This window comes from Aythya ferina, assembly GCF_964211825.1.
Source record: "Aythya ferina genome assembly, chromosome: 4".
Classification (NCBI taxonomy): Eukaryota; Metazoa; Chordata; class Aves; order Anseriformes; family Anatidae; genus Aythya; species Aythya ferina.
The window spans coordinates 18620315-18637022 of record NC_140300.1 but is presented as its reverse complement, the minus strand read 5'-3'; the positions used below and the strand labels follow the sequence as shown (position 1 = coordinate 18637022).

The window sequence follows — 16708 nt, the reverse complement described above, 5'->3', positions numbered from 1 at the left end:
TTTCTGAATTGGGGATGGAGGCAGCATGACATCTCTTGCCATTTGTGCAACTTTTTTAGATTAATATTGCAGCTCCAAGAAAAATGAATAATTGGACTTTTGAGCACAGAGTGGAACCATGAAACCTATAGGGATTCCTCTAGCACTAGTCGCTAGTTTGCATATTGCAAGTTAACTGCAATTCATGAAGACTTCTGACTAAAAATAACCCCTGGGCTCAGTGCTGGCTGGCAGGAGCCACTAGTTAAGAGGTCAAGCGAAGCTGATCCTTCAGGAGCATTGGCTGTTGCAGTGAGGTAACCCCATCTCCTCTTGGCCTGTCCTTGACTGACTTGGGAAAATGGGGCGCAGGGGCTGTGGGAAGCTGAGGCAGCAACATTTGCTGTGCTCCGGGGCTGCTGGAGGCCAAGCAGCCTGGTGCCCACCATGGTGCCAAGCACTGGTACCCACCTACAGCCTGCTCCCTGGGAGCTCACCTTCCTTCACAGCCCAGCATGACCCAGAGAAAGGGTTACTTAAAGGGTTACTTGGCTCATGAGCACAGATTTTTTTTTTCTTTTTTCCTTTTCTTTTTTCTTTTGTTCTGAGTAATATCTTCATTTTATTTTGTTTGCCTGAGATGGTAGCAGAGTGTGTCTGTGGCCCGTGTTAGTAAAACCCGATCAGATGACTACTATTCAGAATTATTTCCACATTATACTTTGTTTTAATATGAAAAATGCCAAGAGCTAGGCCCAAGAAAAAAGGCTGACTCAGTTCCACTGAGCTCTGTCTGAAGAAAGTCTTATTTGAAGATGAGAGATGTGTTGGTAAGGCTGTCTGTCATCTCCAGTTTATTAAAAAAAATTGCTAGGAGGCACTAAAGCTGTCCACTGCCTTTCCCTCTGTTCCTTCACTCAAAGGTGCTTCATTCACATCGACTTTACCATAGCAGTTTTGTGTAAAACAAGATTTGATTTCAGAGTATTTAAAGGTTAGCGTCTCTCCAGTGCTGTGCTGCACTCCACTGCAATCGCTTCCCCAGCCGTTTTGGAGAACAGATCGGAGATGTTATGAAAGTAGGTGAATTTCTTCTGCTTTTTCTTCAAGGCCTCCACAAAGTGGAGCTGGCTGGGAGCTTGCTCTCCTGTACTGTGGCAGCCGGGACACCACAGCTCCCCTTCCAGCTGGGACATATCAGCAGGATGGCAGCCTCGCAAGTCACTTCAGAGAGCAGTTTAGATGGTATCTTTGGAGCAGCCTTGGCTCCCAGCACATCGCTCCAGGGAATCTTTCACCCTCCCTAGGGTATCGAGTCCCCGGTGATTGTTCCTGGGATTGTCCTGCAGATCCCTCTCAGAAAAAGTTAGTAAAAATGAGATCGGTTTTAACAATGAACAAGCTGGCAAACGAGCTCCAGGGCAATACTTTGGATGCCCCAAGGGAAACGATGCAAGGTAATAGGGTTAACAGGAAGAATCCGGGCGGGGTTTCCAGGGCCTTGTGGAAACTTACAGGCTTTAGACCTGAAGCTTTCACAAGCTCTGCCCTTGGTGGCTGGAGCTGGAGAAGACAATTGCCCATCCCCTGATGGGCTGTGTGAGCACCCAAGGTAGGCAGGGAGGGCTTTTGGTCTCTTCCCAGGGCTCAAAAGAGGAAAAAAAGAACTCTGTGATTTCTCTTGTTTCAAGGAAATCTCAGCAGTGAGGTGAGTAAAGGAGAGATGACCAAAACCTGCACCAGTGTAATTTTGGTGTGGTCCTGCCTGCATGAGCAGGACATGCCAGTGTGCAAGGAGCTGCAAAATAGGCATCTGTTTCCTTTGCTTTCCCGGGTGTCTGCCCTCAAACTGCACCAAAGCCTCCCCAGGAAACTGATGGGCTCTCATGGCTCTGTTTCTCAAACATATAGGGGCAATAAATTTACATGTAGATTCTCTTTTATAGATTAGTCTCTCTGGGAAACAGTAGCACCCGAGTGAAAGACATTGTTCATGCTGCTTTTAACAGGCCTGACAAGCTGGATTTTCCTGCAAATCATACAAAATGTGGGTCCTGGAGAACATATGCTCCAAATGTTGGGGGAAACAAGTGATAAATGTACTTTTTATGTAATCAGCTGGAGTGCCTTTGCCTTTCTTGTTTTAGTAATGAGTAAGTGAAATATGCTCGTGAAGAGGGAAATGCTTGGGGAGGTATGAGAAGATTTAGGAAGATTTCTTTCAGTCAGTACCTATGTTCCTGCACTTCAGCACTCCTGAAGGTTTTACAAGCACCGAGTTACAAGGGGTTGCACGTGTGCAAGCCTGGTTACCGCTGATAATCAGCTGATCTGCAGGAATAGTGAATATTCACAGTCAGGCCCACCCGCATGGGAACAGGCGAGCAATTTCCATTGGCATCCAGCACTGTTTATTTGAGCCCTCAGTATGTGGAGGCAGATGTGGCAAAATTCACCCTGGTGTCAGTAATGTCAGTAACGCATCACTGTTCGGAGAAAGTTATTTTGGACTTGGTAGTGTACCGCTACTCAGACAGCGGCCCGTGGCCCAGAGCTCAGCCAGAAATTAATTTGGCCCCGATCTCTGGAGCCTTTCAGAGAGCTGGTACTGAGCACCGTCGTGGTTTCTCTCTGCAAAAAAAAAAATAATAATAATAATAATAATAACTGTCCTAGCAAAGTTGGAGAGGGCACACTGCCTTATTGCTTATTGCATTGTAAACTTACTGCACCAATGAACCCAGAAGTTCAAGGAGTTTTTATGCTGGTCTACGCTGCTGGCTGCGTATTCTGGGTAAGATGGGCTGGATAAATAAGGAAAAGAAACTGACAAGGAAAAAAAAAAAAAAAAAACAAAAGAAAAACAAATAGGATGGAAGTGGAACAGAGAGAACAGAATGGAAAACAAATACAGAAGGACTGTGGAGAAAATAAGAATAAAGTTGCACAGGAGGAAGATTTCTCATAAAAAATTAATAGGGTACATATACTTTATATAGAACACCATTCACACTAACACACCTTTGGAGTGTGGTTTGATCTTTTATAAATACGTAGTTGGCTTAGCTTCTGCTATAAAGACACTCACAAATGGAGGGTCGAGGGGAAGGGGTTTCACTGGTGGGGGATCTGGTTTGCAAACCTCTGCTGGTTGAACTATGCTGTTTTTTAATTCAAGTTTGATTGCCCTTACTCCACTGGTATTAGCCAACTTTGCTGAAAATCAGCAAGCACCACAGTCTGGAAGCAAAGGAAGAAACTTGGTCGGTGTTGTGATGAAGGGGCTCAGTTTTGGATTTCAAAGTCAGGGGGCTGCAAGATATCTAAGATATCTGAGATATCTAAGTTACAGGGAACAAAAATGACCACAATTGGGGAAAAAAAAAAAAAAAAGAAAAAAAAAGTGGGTGAAAGAATAAGAGAAAGAGACAGAATGAATGCTGAATCCAGGAAAAAGACAAGGACAGAGAGCTTAAAGACTTTGGTCCTTGAATCCTCTTCCCTGTCGTTGCCAGGAGCCATACCTTGCAATCCTGTTAAAATATGGATCAGGCTTTGGGAATCTGTGCCCCAGTGCAGTTGGAAGGCTCACCAGTGCATTCATGAATTATGTCCCATGAAGAAGAAGAAGGGGAAAAAGTGGCGAATTGCTGAGACTAGGTATGGAGTAACCTGGAAAGAGGAAAATATGGTGAAAGAGGGGGATTTTACAGCAGGCATTTCAACAGAACAGGTTGGGTCAACTGGACCCGCAGACTTCACCAGCCGCAAGAGAGTTCTCTTTGTGTTTGTTACGGAACAAAAGCATGTGTGCGTACTCAGATATTGCCCCAGAAAAGACGTTTGTGCAATTCTTTCATGTTGTCAAAACACTGGGCAAGAGCACTGCTAAAGCTGCTGGGGACTTTTCAGAAGACAAGGTTTCTTTGAGGAGGGAGGCTTAGGTGCTGGCTCTGTTTCACGGGCTTCATTTACATGTGCTGAGGCTGCGCAGTTCCCAAGCTACGAGCCCATTGCAACTGCCTTCCCCTCTTTTCTCCTCCTAGACGCCAAAAAACCCAGCACGTTAAAACATGAAAAAAGGCCCTAGTGAGTAAATTTATATATATGGCCTGGGTCGGACAGTTTGGTTAAAAATAAATGAATTCCTCCCGAGCTGTGGGGAACCCTTATTTAAACCTTGTGGTCTTTTGTAGTCTGAATCGTGCTTGGCATCCCTGCCAGGTGGCACTGGGGCTGCCAGCAAAGTCCAAGCCGCGGCGTGGCCGGGGCCGTAGGACAGCTCTGGAGGACTCGGTTGTTATTACAGATGGCTTGCTCTGCCTGCCATGTACCAAGAAAGTACTCCAATCTCTAACGCTTGCACGGTGAGAGCACCGCTAAGGTTACAGTTTATATTTATCAGTTAACTTGCTAATTTGAAGGGAAAGCAGTGAAGTGGAAATGTAGAAAATAGAAACAACATGAGCAGGTCAAAATATCCAAAACAGCAATATAAAATGTTCCAGTGTAAATACATTTCTATAAAAGGTGTGAATGAAAACTTCAAGAAAAAAAAAAAAAGATGATGGATTCGGCACAGTCAATGAACACAATTATAAGTAGGTATTGAAGGAGAATATTCCACCAGCCATGGATCCACAGATAATAATTAATAAGAACCGACTGCACTTCAGGCGGGCAGGTGCCCAGCATTATTTCACAGCTGACTGTTCGGAGGGTAGAGGTACTCACCTTTGCCCCAGATCTTAATAATTTACTGCAGTTTTATCATTAAATCAGCATATAATTGGGAAGGAAATTAATTTTTTTTAGTTGCAAGAGCAAAGCAATGCCGTTAATTTAATCATTCGTAGGAAAGGCTTTCTGTAGTCGTTCGGTATTTTGCTGTGGCTTTTTTTAATTAAGTAAAGTAAAAACAATGCCATTTTTGTCATCTGTGCTTGGTGAAAATATGACAGTGTGATGTGATTTGCAACTTAAGCACAAGCGGGGAAAACTGGCAATAATGAATTACAAGGAACACAAATAAGCCGAGAATGTATCTGAGACTTACAACAATTTCTGAAGTTTTTAATATCTGTGGGAAAAAGGCTGTTTCAAGAACTGTTCTTCTTTTTATTTATTTTTTCTCTCAGCGAAATCGTCATAGCCTGGTATAATAATTGAATTCATTTAGCCTTTAGAATGCTCAAGTTTGCAAATAACAATGAAAATGAATATTTCATGACAAGGAGGATGATCAATTATAGTTTGGTGACTTTGACTGGGAGCCCAGTGTGATGGATCCAGTGCTTACATTTTTACAAGACTTTTGAACCCAGCTAATTAAAACAACACAACTCCAGAAAACAAGGAGGCAGGTGGGGCTAGTTAAATAAGACCTTTATTTATTTGTTTTTCCTGACGTGGGAAGTGTTTTGCAGGTATATTTGGTACCTTGGGTTTGTTATGTATTCAGTGGACGGTGCCACCATAAACCAGTTGCACCTGCAGCAGCAGCCCCTGTTGTCTCAGCAAGCGAGCTGCTCAAACCAAGAAACCCTCCTGTTAATGGCAGGTCGGTGTTTTCACGTGACAAGGGCTTTTTTTGTGTGTGTGTTCCCAAAGAGAAAACACTCAGCCCAGGTCAGAGGGGTGGGTACATGGTGTATATACAGAAATGCACCCGGAGGCGAGGCAGACGCACTGGTGCTTATAGGGAAATGCAGGCAGGAACCCACACAGTCCTGGGCAGGACGGGGGCAGTTGCATGTCGTAACACTGGTTTCGTGCACTGAGACACAGAAATGACTAAAGAGCAGCTGAGAAATGCTGTAATTCAGCTGGAAAACGGGATCTGGCTCCCTTGCTGTCGCAGGTGAGGTAACTGCAGGACTGGCTTTTATCGATACTTACTCCATCCCTGGGAAATAGTGTTTTTTTTTTTTTTGCCAGTGTGTTTGCTGGTGGAAAAACCTAGCTCTGGTGCAGTTGTCAATGAGAAATTAACTTTGCCAGGTGTAAAATTCCCGAGTGAAAACAAAATGCCATCCCATGCTGTAACTTTTGCCCAACTCCAGACTCGCATCCCCGGATTGAAGTGCGCTGCGGTGGCCGCCCGGAGAGGCTGGAGGCTGCTCAGGGTGCACGTGCTGCAGCTCGCCTCCGAGTTTCTTTACTTTTTTTTTTAATTGTAAATACAGCTCTGCACATTGTTTGCTTTGGCCAAAAGAAAAAAAATAAAAAAAAAAAAAGAAAAGAAAAGAAGAAATTAAAAAAAAGGCAGACGGCGAGGGACAGGAGCTGTTGCATGGCAGGCAGCGGCACAATTCCGGGGGTGTGGCGCGGTGATGCGATTTTAATCACAGCGTGGTGCTGGAGCCTCAAAGGTCTGAGTGGCTTTTAGGAAGATTTACTTCGCCTCCGCCTGGGTCTGCCTCTGCGCGACGTCACGGCTGGAGCGGCGGCACAAGAAGGCAGGATGAGTGACAGCCCAGCCTACTTTTTAATAGCTTTGTCATGTGACGGGGAGCAGTAGTAAGACAGGTGCCTTCGGTTCACGCTCAGAGAGGGGCTCGTCGCCTGCATGCGCCTGTGCTCCCTGCCCGGCTCGGGGTTGTAGTTCGCGAGCGGCGCCGCTGCGGTCCGGGAGCTGGATGGCGTGGGACATGTGCAGCCAGGACTCTGCATGGAGTGACATCGAGGTGAGCGGGGGGCGCGGGGGGCTCCCCTCGGGGGGCGGCCGGCGGAACGGGCCGGCCGGCGGACTTTGCGAGCAGGTCCGAGCCTTATCTCAACTCCTGTAAGTTTGCTATTTTAAGGTTACTCCGCGGTGCCTTGAGCAAATCAAAGCTTAGCTCCTGTCATCGGTATCTCCTGCAGTTGGAAACTATTTGCATGTGCCTCTGGCTCGCTCTCCCCCGTCATATGCAATATTTATGCTCCAAGATATTGATATGAATCAGTGTCTGAAGTCTTTCCAGTGGCGTTTAGTGGCCTGGTTGGAAAAATGCCATGTTTGTTTAGAATAAGATTAACGTTTCTTTTTCCAAAAAAAAAAAAAAAGGGAAGAAGAAGTTAAATTAACCAGTGGCTTCCTATTTTCCTTGCTTGTTTCACTCTGCTCTGTGGCAGGTTTCCTCCTTGTTTGTCAGATGCAGAATTGAACCCCCCCCACAGGAATGAACACCCTGGGGTTTTGCTTTAGATGCTTTTAAGAGAGATTTCTGGAAGTAGACGCTGCCCTGCTTCTTTTGTCTTGGAATGATTATCCCGTAGCTAATGTCCTGTAGAGCAGGGCTCTTGGTCGGCCCAAGTAGTCCAACAAACGGTTAAATGCCACTGCACGACAGAGACAAGAGGATGAACCGTGAGAATAGAGTTTATGCAGGACTGTGTGAACTGCTGCTGCTGCTGCCACCGCCGCCGCTGCTGCTTGTGTAAAAATAGACGGCAATACATCAAACCCACAGCTTCTGCTGGCTACAATTCATAAAGGAGGAAAGGAAAAAAAAAAAAAAAAAAGAAAAGGCAAGCAGCTCCCTGGTAATCTCTGGAGTATAAAGTGAGGCATGAGGATTTCTGCACGTTTGCATTCGGCAGAAGGGAGCCTTACCTCAAAGTTCGGGCAACTTGGGCAGCGAGGCAAACTTTCTGTGGAGCCCGTCGAGAGGAAGCCAGAGCACAGACCTGCTGGAAGGAGCTAACCCCCCGGCTGCGAGCTTGGAATAAGTGCTTAAAACGCTCCCCTCAGGCAACAGGGGAGGGAGAAAAAGGTTACGTGTGATGCCTTTTAAATAAGATGTCCACGCCACGCAGAGATACCCATCTAAAGTAAAAACCTTGCAGCGTTCTCCAGTGCGGTTTCCCTATCTGGCGGAGCATGCATGCGGGTCCTTAAGTCTTTTTGTCGAGTTTTAAATATTTGCAGCTTGCCATTGTATCCGCTGATTTCTGTTTGCATATTGTAATTGCTCTTATCTTGTTTTGATTCCTTGGTAAAGTGGAATAGATATGGATAATTCATATGTCCTGTAGCTATTATGAGTCAAGGCTGTAAGTGGATGACTTTCTGGCTCCAAAGTCCTAATTGTTTCTGAGTAGCTGGAGTATCCTGTGGGTTGTTGTCTGGCTTGTAGCATGGGTCTCTGCTGCTGGAGCTTCATTTTTCCATCATGTATTATTCCTAATGCTGCTAGGAGCTGATTGAGGAACCAGTTATATGGAAATATTGAAGATTTATTTTAATCACTAGAGTTCCTGCAGTAATTTCAAGCTAGAAACAGAATGGATAATTTATGTCAATGACTTTTCATAGTGCGGAGGGGGAAAAAAAAAAAAAAAGGGAAAAAAAAAAAGGGTTGATCTTAATATTAATTGTGCAGTGGATGGATTAACTGTTGGTAGGATTTTACCAACGTGCTCCTGCACTGCACTTTCTGGAGCAGCACAGGAGTGCCTGCCTGCTGTGCTGGCTCTGGGGATCACCTTTACCGATCTCAAATATTGCAGGCGGCAGGTACCGGAGGCAGCCTTCATTTTTTGAATCATTAATGTTTGCTGTCAACTTAAAATGTATTAGATTCTCGCTCACATAATGACAGGATGGCGTGTTGCTTAATAAAGGCCTGCATCACTGTAGCTGATCAGCGTCCCCAGTGTTTCACAGTTTAATGAAGGTGATGTACAGTAAGGTTGCGAGGATTGATAGAGAGAACCCACATGACACACATTCTGTCAGGTCTGTCTTTCTTTCCTGGGTTAGCCCCCTCGGCTCTTTGAAAAACTTGTTAAAAATAAAACAAAGATTATTTTTTCATTAATATAATTCATGTGGCACAAGTCCAGTCTTCTTCTTTTCTTCTTCTTTTTTTTTTTTTTTTTTTTTGATTTACCTTCAGAGGCACAAAAACATTCAAAAGGTTAATGGAGAATTATACTTAATTATAATGATTCATTATCATCAGTGCAGTTAAGCTAATTTATTGTTTGCGCCTGAACTAAGAGAAAAAAAAAGTCTGTTGGAGTGAAATAACGCACAGTAATTAGCCTTTTGTGTTTAGTGACTGCTTTATCTTTCTGAACGATACTATGAAATTAAGGCCACAGTTATGGGGTAACTATTATATCAATTAACGGTGGGAAGACGGAAAAATGTATCATAGCAATGCAGGTGCACCTGTTACAGATGTATAGGCAAACAGAAAATATCAGCATGTCAGATGAGGACAGTTTTAGGACTTGGAGTGTTAAACCTGGCATCATCCAAAGGCCAAATATAAATTAATAACAGGAACACTTGCTACTAATGTGTCTCAGATTAGAAGCGTAATGTCATATTCAGAAACATTGATTTTATTATCATGTCAACATCGGCAAGAGCATATATACTTCATTTCAGCAATTACATTTTTTAAGTGACATTGCAGTCATTATAGGCAAAAGAAAGCTGTGGTGAGCAGGATTTATTTTTTTAAATACAATCATTTATGTTCCTTCAAAAGCCCATCATAGGAATTTGGAAATGCATATTACCAAGAGTTAACATCTTTAAGTAGGTGGTTCACAAACTGAAGCTATTTTTACAAACGAAAGCAGAAACAGATCAGCAGGATACTTTACAAGTCTACGGCATCAGTTATAAGCTACTGACCTCCACAACACAAACCTGAGAATGATGCTGAGAATCTACCTTTTCAGTCAAAAACTAGATTATCCTTTAATGAGATCAGAGATTTCAGCTAAGCATCAAAAAAAGGTCATCTCTGCATTATAAGATTGCTGCTGGAAGGTTATGTCTAGCACTAAAGAAGAGGGAACTCTTTAATTTTTTCTTTGTTTTCTGCTAAGACCAAAATAATACTAAAAAAAAAAAAAAATGGTGTGCAGTAAAAATGACCTAAGTGAGGTTTTGACTTGGTAAAGTTCTGCAGCCCCTTAAGTAATGGAAATCGGAGCAAGTGCTATCTCAGAGCCTTGTTTTGCAACCTGCCTTGCCCCTTGGCCTGTTACGTGACTATCTCATTGCGTCCTGGTAGACGTAAAAGTTGTCCACAGAATAAAAGCTCGCACCAGCTGCACCGAGCCCTTGTGCCAGCAGGCAAAATTGTCGCTGGTAGCTGCGCCGCTGCATGCAGCCTGTGCGCTGCGGGTGCACCGAGGCTCCTGGAGACAAAACCTCAATGAAATTCACCTTCAGCAGCTCCCGCTTGCGTGCTTGTGGAAGGCGGTCCTTCAGAGAATGACATAACCAAGTATTGAGCAATTCGCATCAGTGGACACCGTGTTACTGCCTCTCCAGAAAGTGGCGTTTTCTGGGTTGACTTCAATCCAAACACAAGTTGGGAAATCGCTCCAGCCACCCAGTCGGCTGACGGGAGTGGAGGAGGTCTTGCTGTCTGGGCAGGCTCTTGGCCACCCTAAACATGGGGTGAGAAATACTCAGTGTGGAATCCCTGAGACACAGCAGATTTATGCTTTAACCATTCAGTGCCTGGCACCTTGGCGCAGCTTTAAGGAACGTAAGGGTGTTTTGCACCGTGTCCAGGTAGATGTCTGGGGATGGGTCCCAAGGGTACATGGTACAGCGCAGGAGTTGCTTCATCCAGCAGCATTGACGTACAGGGCCCCGTTACTTGCCAAGCTGTTACTGTGTGTGTTCCATAACCGAGGGTTGGGTTTGGTGGGTTTCAATTGCCATGCTAAAGTGGATGTGTTGTATTAATGGTTTTCTTGCTTAGTAGGTTAGTCAGTACTCTATCAGCTTCATCCTAGCTTTTAAAAGGATACTTTTTCCAGGTTTATTTGTATTTATCACTACCCTGATCGCAAGTCATGGAGACAAAAATATTTGGCACTGCTGAAGTGTCTCCGTGCAGATCAGACTTGGTTTCCTACCTAAATCAAAGTGTTTCATGGACCCTCTCCATTAGGGTTATCGAGTCAGCAGTAGCATGCTGCTGGGCTGCCAGAGGAAAGGAAACCATCAGGTTTCCTCACCACAGCCACTGTCTGGGGACAGTTATGGGGCTGGGTGGAAGCTCTTGGCCTGGGTCAATGCACGTACTTGCTATACTGTGAAAAGGTAGTGTGCGAAGCAGGTGAAAGGCTCCATGAACTGACTGTGCCTGTCACCCTGACATGAACACGGGGATGTTTCAGAGCACATTTCAGGGGCCAGGACCCTGCTGCATACCTGGTAGTCGTGCCCTGTGCATCTTTTAGCCTGCTGGGGAAGCAGTGCAGCAGCATCGCTGCCCCTGCTTTGCTATGCCCATACTCTGGCCATCATCACGGCTGACCTGGAGGACTATGGTAAGATCTGCAGAAGCGAGTGTGAGTATGTCCAGCTTGAGCTCGCCTGCAGGGCTGGAGGCTGGAACAGGCTGTGCATCTTTAACCTGAATGCATCAGGAAATGCAGGAAAGACCTTGCCCAGAGGTATTCAGCTGTAACTTGTACCTGCACCGGTTTGCTCTGAAGCAGCAGAAGAATAAGGCCGTGCTTTGGCCTCTGCTGTTGGATTTTATAAACCTTTGGACACTGTTGTTGTGAAAGAGGGTAGGGAGAAGGAAAGTGATTGCTCCTGTACAGAGACATGGTAGAGAAGGCAGCTTACATCCTCCTATTCCCCCCTCTTCTTTGAATACCTGTGCAGGGCTAACAAGGATCTAATAGTTAGTGGTTTGTTGTCTTTTTTCAGAAAACAATTCTAGTGACCCCGTGCCATAGCTTAATCGAGGCTTAGTTCTTATCGCATGATATTAAAGTTAATAGATTTCTGGCAATTAATGAAACTCTTTCTGCATTGCTGTTTCCTGCAGTGTGCTGCTCTGGTTGGCGAAGACCAGCCTCTTTGCCCAGATCTCCCAGAACTTGACCTCTCTGAACTAGACGTGAACGACCTGGACACGGACAGCTTTCTGGGGGGGCTCAAGTGGTACAGCGACCAGTCAGAGATCATCTCCAACCAGTACAGCAATGAACCCGCCAATATATTCGAGGTAAGGCAAGGCGATTCAAGTGCACGCTGCAAGGTATTCGCTTGCTTTTTTTTTTCTTTCTTTCTTTTTCTTAAGCCTGGTGGACAACGGGTTTACTATTTTTCCCCTGTTGAGAGACAGCAAACGTGATGATGTGCGTTACAGGTTCTGCCTGGCGCCTTTAATCCTCATGATCAAAAGCAGGCCTGTGATCTGGAGAGAGGGGAAAAAAAAAAAAAAAAGCCTTGAAAAGAATTAAATGGAAGTTTTGATTTCTGAAAGAAAACGGCTGAAGAGTGCCTCGAGTACGCTGTGCTGTGGTGTAACGACGAGGAGTTGCACAATTGTCAGCTATGAGGAAAAACAGAAGTCGAAACCTGTTTGCTGTCTTCCTCTTGCAGTCCCTGGAAAGGAGCAGAGTGCAGCACAGCAGCCAGCCGATGGAGAGCTGGAGCTGGTGCCTATTTTGTAAAGGGCTTTACTGTATCAGAAGGCTCCTCTCAGAGCACTTTGCACACAGATTGAAAGGTCCTCGTAGGCTGAGTATGGAAGGGGAAATGAGTGGATATAGCAGGCAAGGCAGTGAGGGCTGATGGTCGCGTTACCGCTCAGGAACCAGCTCATCATTTGGGATGTTTCGTAGATCTCCTGGCAGAGAGCGGTCTGAAAGTAAAAGTTGAAGGGTGGTAGGAGAGATTTAAATGTTTTCTTTAAAATACTGCCTTGGGGTTCAAGCTGTACAAGAGGACGGCTGTGGTCTCTTTATCTCTGTCTCCAGTTTTCTTCCTTTTGTTGTGTAAAACCTTCATGATTCTCCACCCCATAGTGATGGGGCTGCTGTGCCCCCCCCCGAACCCTAGCCACCCTCCCTCTGCGATGATAGAAAATGCAATAGATTGTCCACGGACCGGGAAATTGGACAATAAATTGATTAGCTGGCAGGAAGACCTTGTGCAACAGTAAGCTGTTGGTACCGCCTCTCACGTGGCCTCGGCAGCTCCAGGAACTACGGCTGGCCCCGCTTGCCGGGGGAAGCCCCGAAAGATCACTCTGGAGCTTAATAGCTGGAAAAGATTAACTGCCACAGTATAGCAAAATGCTTCTGAAGGTAAAATATAGCTTGCCTAAGATGTCCTGAATGAAATTCTTCTTTTTTGTATACAGCCATAAACGCACGGTGATCTCCCTGATGCTGATAAGGTTACTCAGGATTTATATTTATCAGCGTAACTGATAGCAGAAGCTGGCCCTCTCTATTCAATCTTTCTGTCACTTACATCCAAGCAGTTTGGAATTAATTTTATTCAAATCAGAATGAAATTAACCCTGTTCTTAGGCCCTCGTTTTTTTCGGCAGTTTTGTAATGTCCCACGACACATTTTGCAAAGTTTCAGAGCTGTGTCTTGTGCTTGGATTTCAGTTGCACCCCTCATGTGAGGTATGGCCGGTCTGTTTGTAAATTTTTGGTGTCAATAGCAGGGAGGCAGGGGGCAGCTGATATCAGAATTAACACTGGATGAGAGTGGGTTTGCTTTTTTAATAATGTATATGTATTTTTCCTCATTTATCGAAAGCCATGCGAAGAGGCATTTTTCTTCTGAAAGAATCAGGGGTAGATACAGATTTTCAAAATGTAAGGTTAGCAATTGGATAGCAGTTGTCACTTCCTAAATCAAGCAGTTCCAGTTCTGAAATCAGAGTGTGTTGCAGACAGTGAGACAGGTGTACAGGTTGGTATGTAACCCTGTTGGCACACGGTGACACGGAGGAACTGGTCCTTACAGGAGCCTCATGGGCCTGCATGCATCTGAAGACCCAGTGTGGAGAAATCAGTGGCATGCAGCTGGGGGGATGCATCTAGGCAGCAACTGATAGGTCAGAAATAATGGTTTGGAAGTGAAATATGCTACTTTCCTTTTGTGACAAATTCTGCTGTCCTCTATGCAAACGCCTGGCTTCCCTAGCACTCATCGACTTCAGCGAGAGGACGCACTGCTGTCTCTGACAGCACAGATGGGCCCAAGCTTACCTGTAGGGACAAACTGTTCTCTAATAGCATCTTGCAATGCTGCAGTGCTAGGACAAGACTGTTTTCATTTTCATAGTGTGTTTTATTTCCATTTCTTGGTTGCTTGGCCTAGGGAAATGGGAAGGAAAGAGCTATTCTCTCTTCCCATCCACTAACCCTGTCCCCAGTCTCCATTGTGCAGCTGGATACATAGCACTATTTCTCCTCTCTGCTGCTCTGTAATGTGACGACTGGGGGTGCTCAAGAACAGAAGAAGATGTGTTCTTCCTCCAGAGATTATCTCAGATACTCTGTGAGGAACTATTTGTTTTAACACAGAGAATGGAAGTTTTACGCAGTTTCCCATTTGGTAATCTGTGGATTTTTCCATATTGATCCACATTGGCTTTTCTTTTTAAAGAAAAAACTTTTTTTTTTTTTTTTTTGATTCTCATATCATCATGGGAGAAATAAGTTTTATATAAGTTAAGCTTCCAGATGAGGCCTAGTCATATCAAAATAGAAATACAGTCTCTTCGGACTGGAAGGGAAAGAACAGGAATGGCAAACAATATTGAAAAGCACAAGTACGGTGTTAATTGCACAAGCCAGGTAGTGTTAATTGCAAAATCTAACCTTGAATGAAGTGCACTGTCCTTTAAGTTACGAATGCATTACATCTGCCTTTGACTAGGTCAGGGCCTGTGTTGAAAAATCCTTTTACAAAGTTCCTGGCTGTCTCAAGCTGGTGCACTTTTATAACTTTTTTTTTTTTTTTTAATATTTTATTTCAGAAAGTGAATTTTCAGGCTTTCTGCAAATCATGTTCCTGGAAGCTCTCCTGAGCTGAGCACCCACAAGCTCAGGCAATTCCAGTAGCTCTGGAAGTCTCATGGATGACGAATTATTAATAGTTATGGTAGCAACTAGGAGCCAAATGAGATAAAGGTTCAATTAGTCTAGATAGCGTGTAACTGTTGAGTATAAGTTCCTGCTCCCATCAGCTTAGGTGTGATGAGATACTGGCCTTCCCTCTAGTACTAAAGCACACCAGTAGCTTGCAGAAGTACCTAATTCATTGCTGCATTATTCTGCTCACAAGGCAATGTAACAGATCCTGAACCAAGCCCGTCTGTTTCTTACCAATGTCTGTATGTATGCATATTATCAATTAGTTGATTTCCTTCTGTTCACAGCTTGATAACTTGTGTTTTTCACCTGTTTTTCTTTGACTGTTGTTCTGACTGCTGGAAAGACAAAATGGATAAGTTCTTATTCCTATTGACGCAAGTTTGTGCAACTAAATAGTTAACAAGTCACCTAAGATCTGTTATTTAGATGTTTCACTGCACCATTCACTTCCATTATTTGCTTTTACAAAGAACCAGCCTTTAAAAAATTGTATTGGTAAAAAATTGATCTAGTTTCTTTTAGAAAATCAAAATAATGAGGTTTCCATTCTCCAAGCCAATTCTATGTGAACACGTGAATAACCGTAGAACTTGATGTGACATGAATAAGAAGGCTTTTTGGTTACAAAAACTGTTGTCCCCTGAGGCTTCTTCAAATATACCATACCCTGTCATGGAAGGTTAGTCATATTTAAAATTATTTATGAACCGTGCCGAGCATTATGGAGAGAGAAGAAGGTATCTACAGTGGATATATTGCTTTGTTGGCCTTACTTATAAATAGCTCAATTTAGGTAAAGAGAAAAGGCAGCCTATAGATAGGCAGTAGCCTATTAAAGTGTAATGAACTTGCGTAGTCATACCGATTTGGAAGTGTGGTGTTCTCATACTTGAAAAAAACACTTTTTTAGCCTTTAAGTAGACTTCAGAAAACCTGCATTGCCTGCCTGTCTGTGGATCTCAGTTATTTACCTAATTCTCTATTCCAGAGAGATGATCAACATATTTGATGACCTTATTTTTAATTGTTTTGCATAGGTGTAGCCCAGGTTACTTTTCAAGACCATGCTATGTGCTGTGTTTTTGGAAAGCCTAAATAGGCTACTACGCTTTATTGTAGGCTGCCAAAAGATGCTGTATTGCAAGCAATGAGAATGTGGGGAGAGAAAGAGATTCACAATGAAATGTATACTCTTTAACTCCTGGCAGCAGGGACATTCACAAGGATGAATGATTTCTTACATATTTGGAAAGGTTTACATCAGAAAGATAATGAGGGTAGAGGGGAGCCTTAAACTCCACCGGGGTAATTTGGTTCAAATCGTAGACTCTCTAATATTCTGTGGTGCTGCCAGTCTCTTTTACTATTTCAGGTTATTCATTCAAGGTTTGCAGCCAGATTGATTAATGAATTACCAGATCTTGCGTAAAATGACTTGGCCTGACTTTTAAACAACCACCAGTGTTTTCTTTGCCAGTCTTGTGACTGGTGTTAATGGGTTTCCAGAGAACTGAGCCTATATAGATTTTCTCTACTGGCCTCTCCTAGCATTTTTTCCACTTTTTAATTTTCTCCAAAACTAGTAGCCCAGGGCAGGCAGTTCAAGGAGATACAATCTCAGGGAAAAAAAGACATAGTAGTCAAATCCTTGATGGCTGATGCCCTTCAGTACCAAATCAGCATGATTTATCATAGCCATCTATTCAGCACAACAAAGTCTAGAGGTGAGCTGCATGGTGTACCTCACACAATATGCATAACTAGAGCTCTGAACTTTGAAGGAAAGCCTCAGAGCTATTTGCAAAGTGCTGGTGCTTAGTGAATACTAAATTACATTTAGGAAATA

The 16708-nt window shown here is 43.9% G+C and overlaps 1 protein-coding gene across 5 annotated transcripts in view; it reads left to right on the top strand.

Annotated features, from left to right (window-relative positions):
• PPARGC1A (PPARG coactivator 1 alpha) overlaps positions 1 to 16708 on the top strand; it is a 356064-nt gene that overhangs the window by 280822 nt on the left and 58534 nt on the right. For 3 of the 5 annotated variants that reach the window (XM_084516472.1, XM_084516475.1, XM_084516473.1), the window contains exon 2: positions 11784 to 11963. In XM_084516472.1, coding sequence (XP_084372598.1) covers positions 11784 to 11963 — 180 coding nt within the window. Of the gene's footprint in view, positions 1 to 6479; positions 6666 to 7095; positions 7854 to 11783; positions 11964 to 16708 lie in introns of those variants that run through there. The other 2 variants (XM_084516476.1, XM_084516474.1) reach the window with 2 other exon arrangements.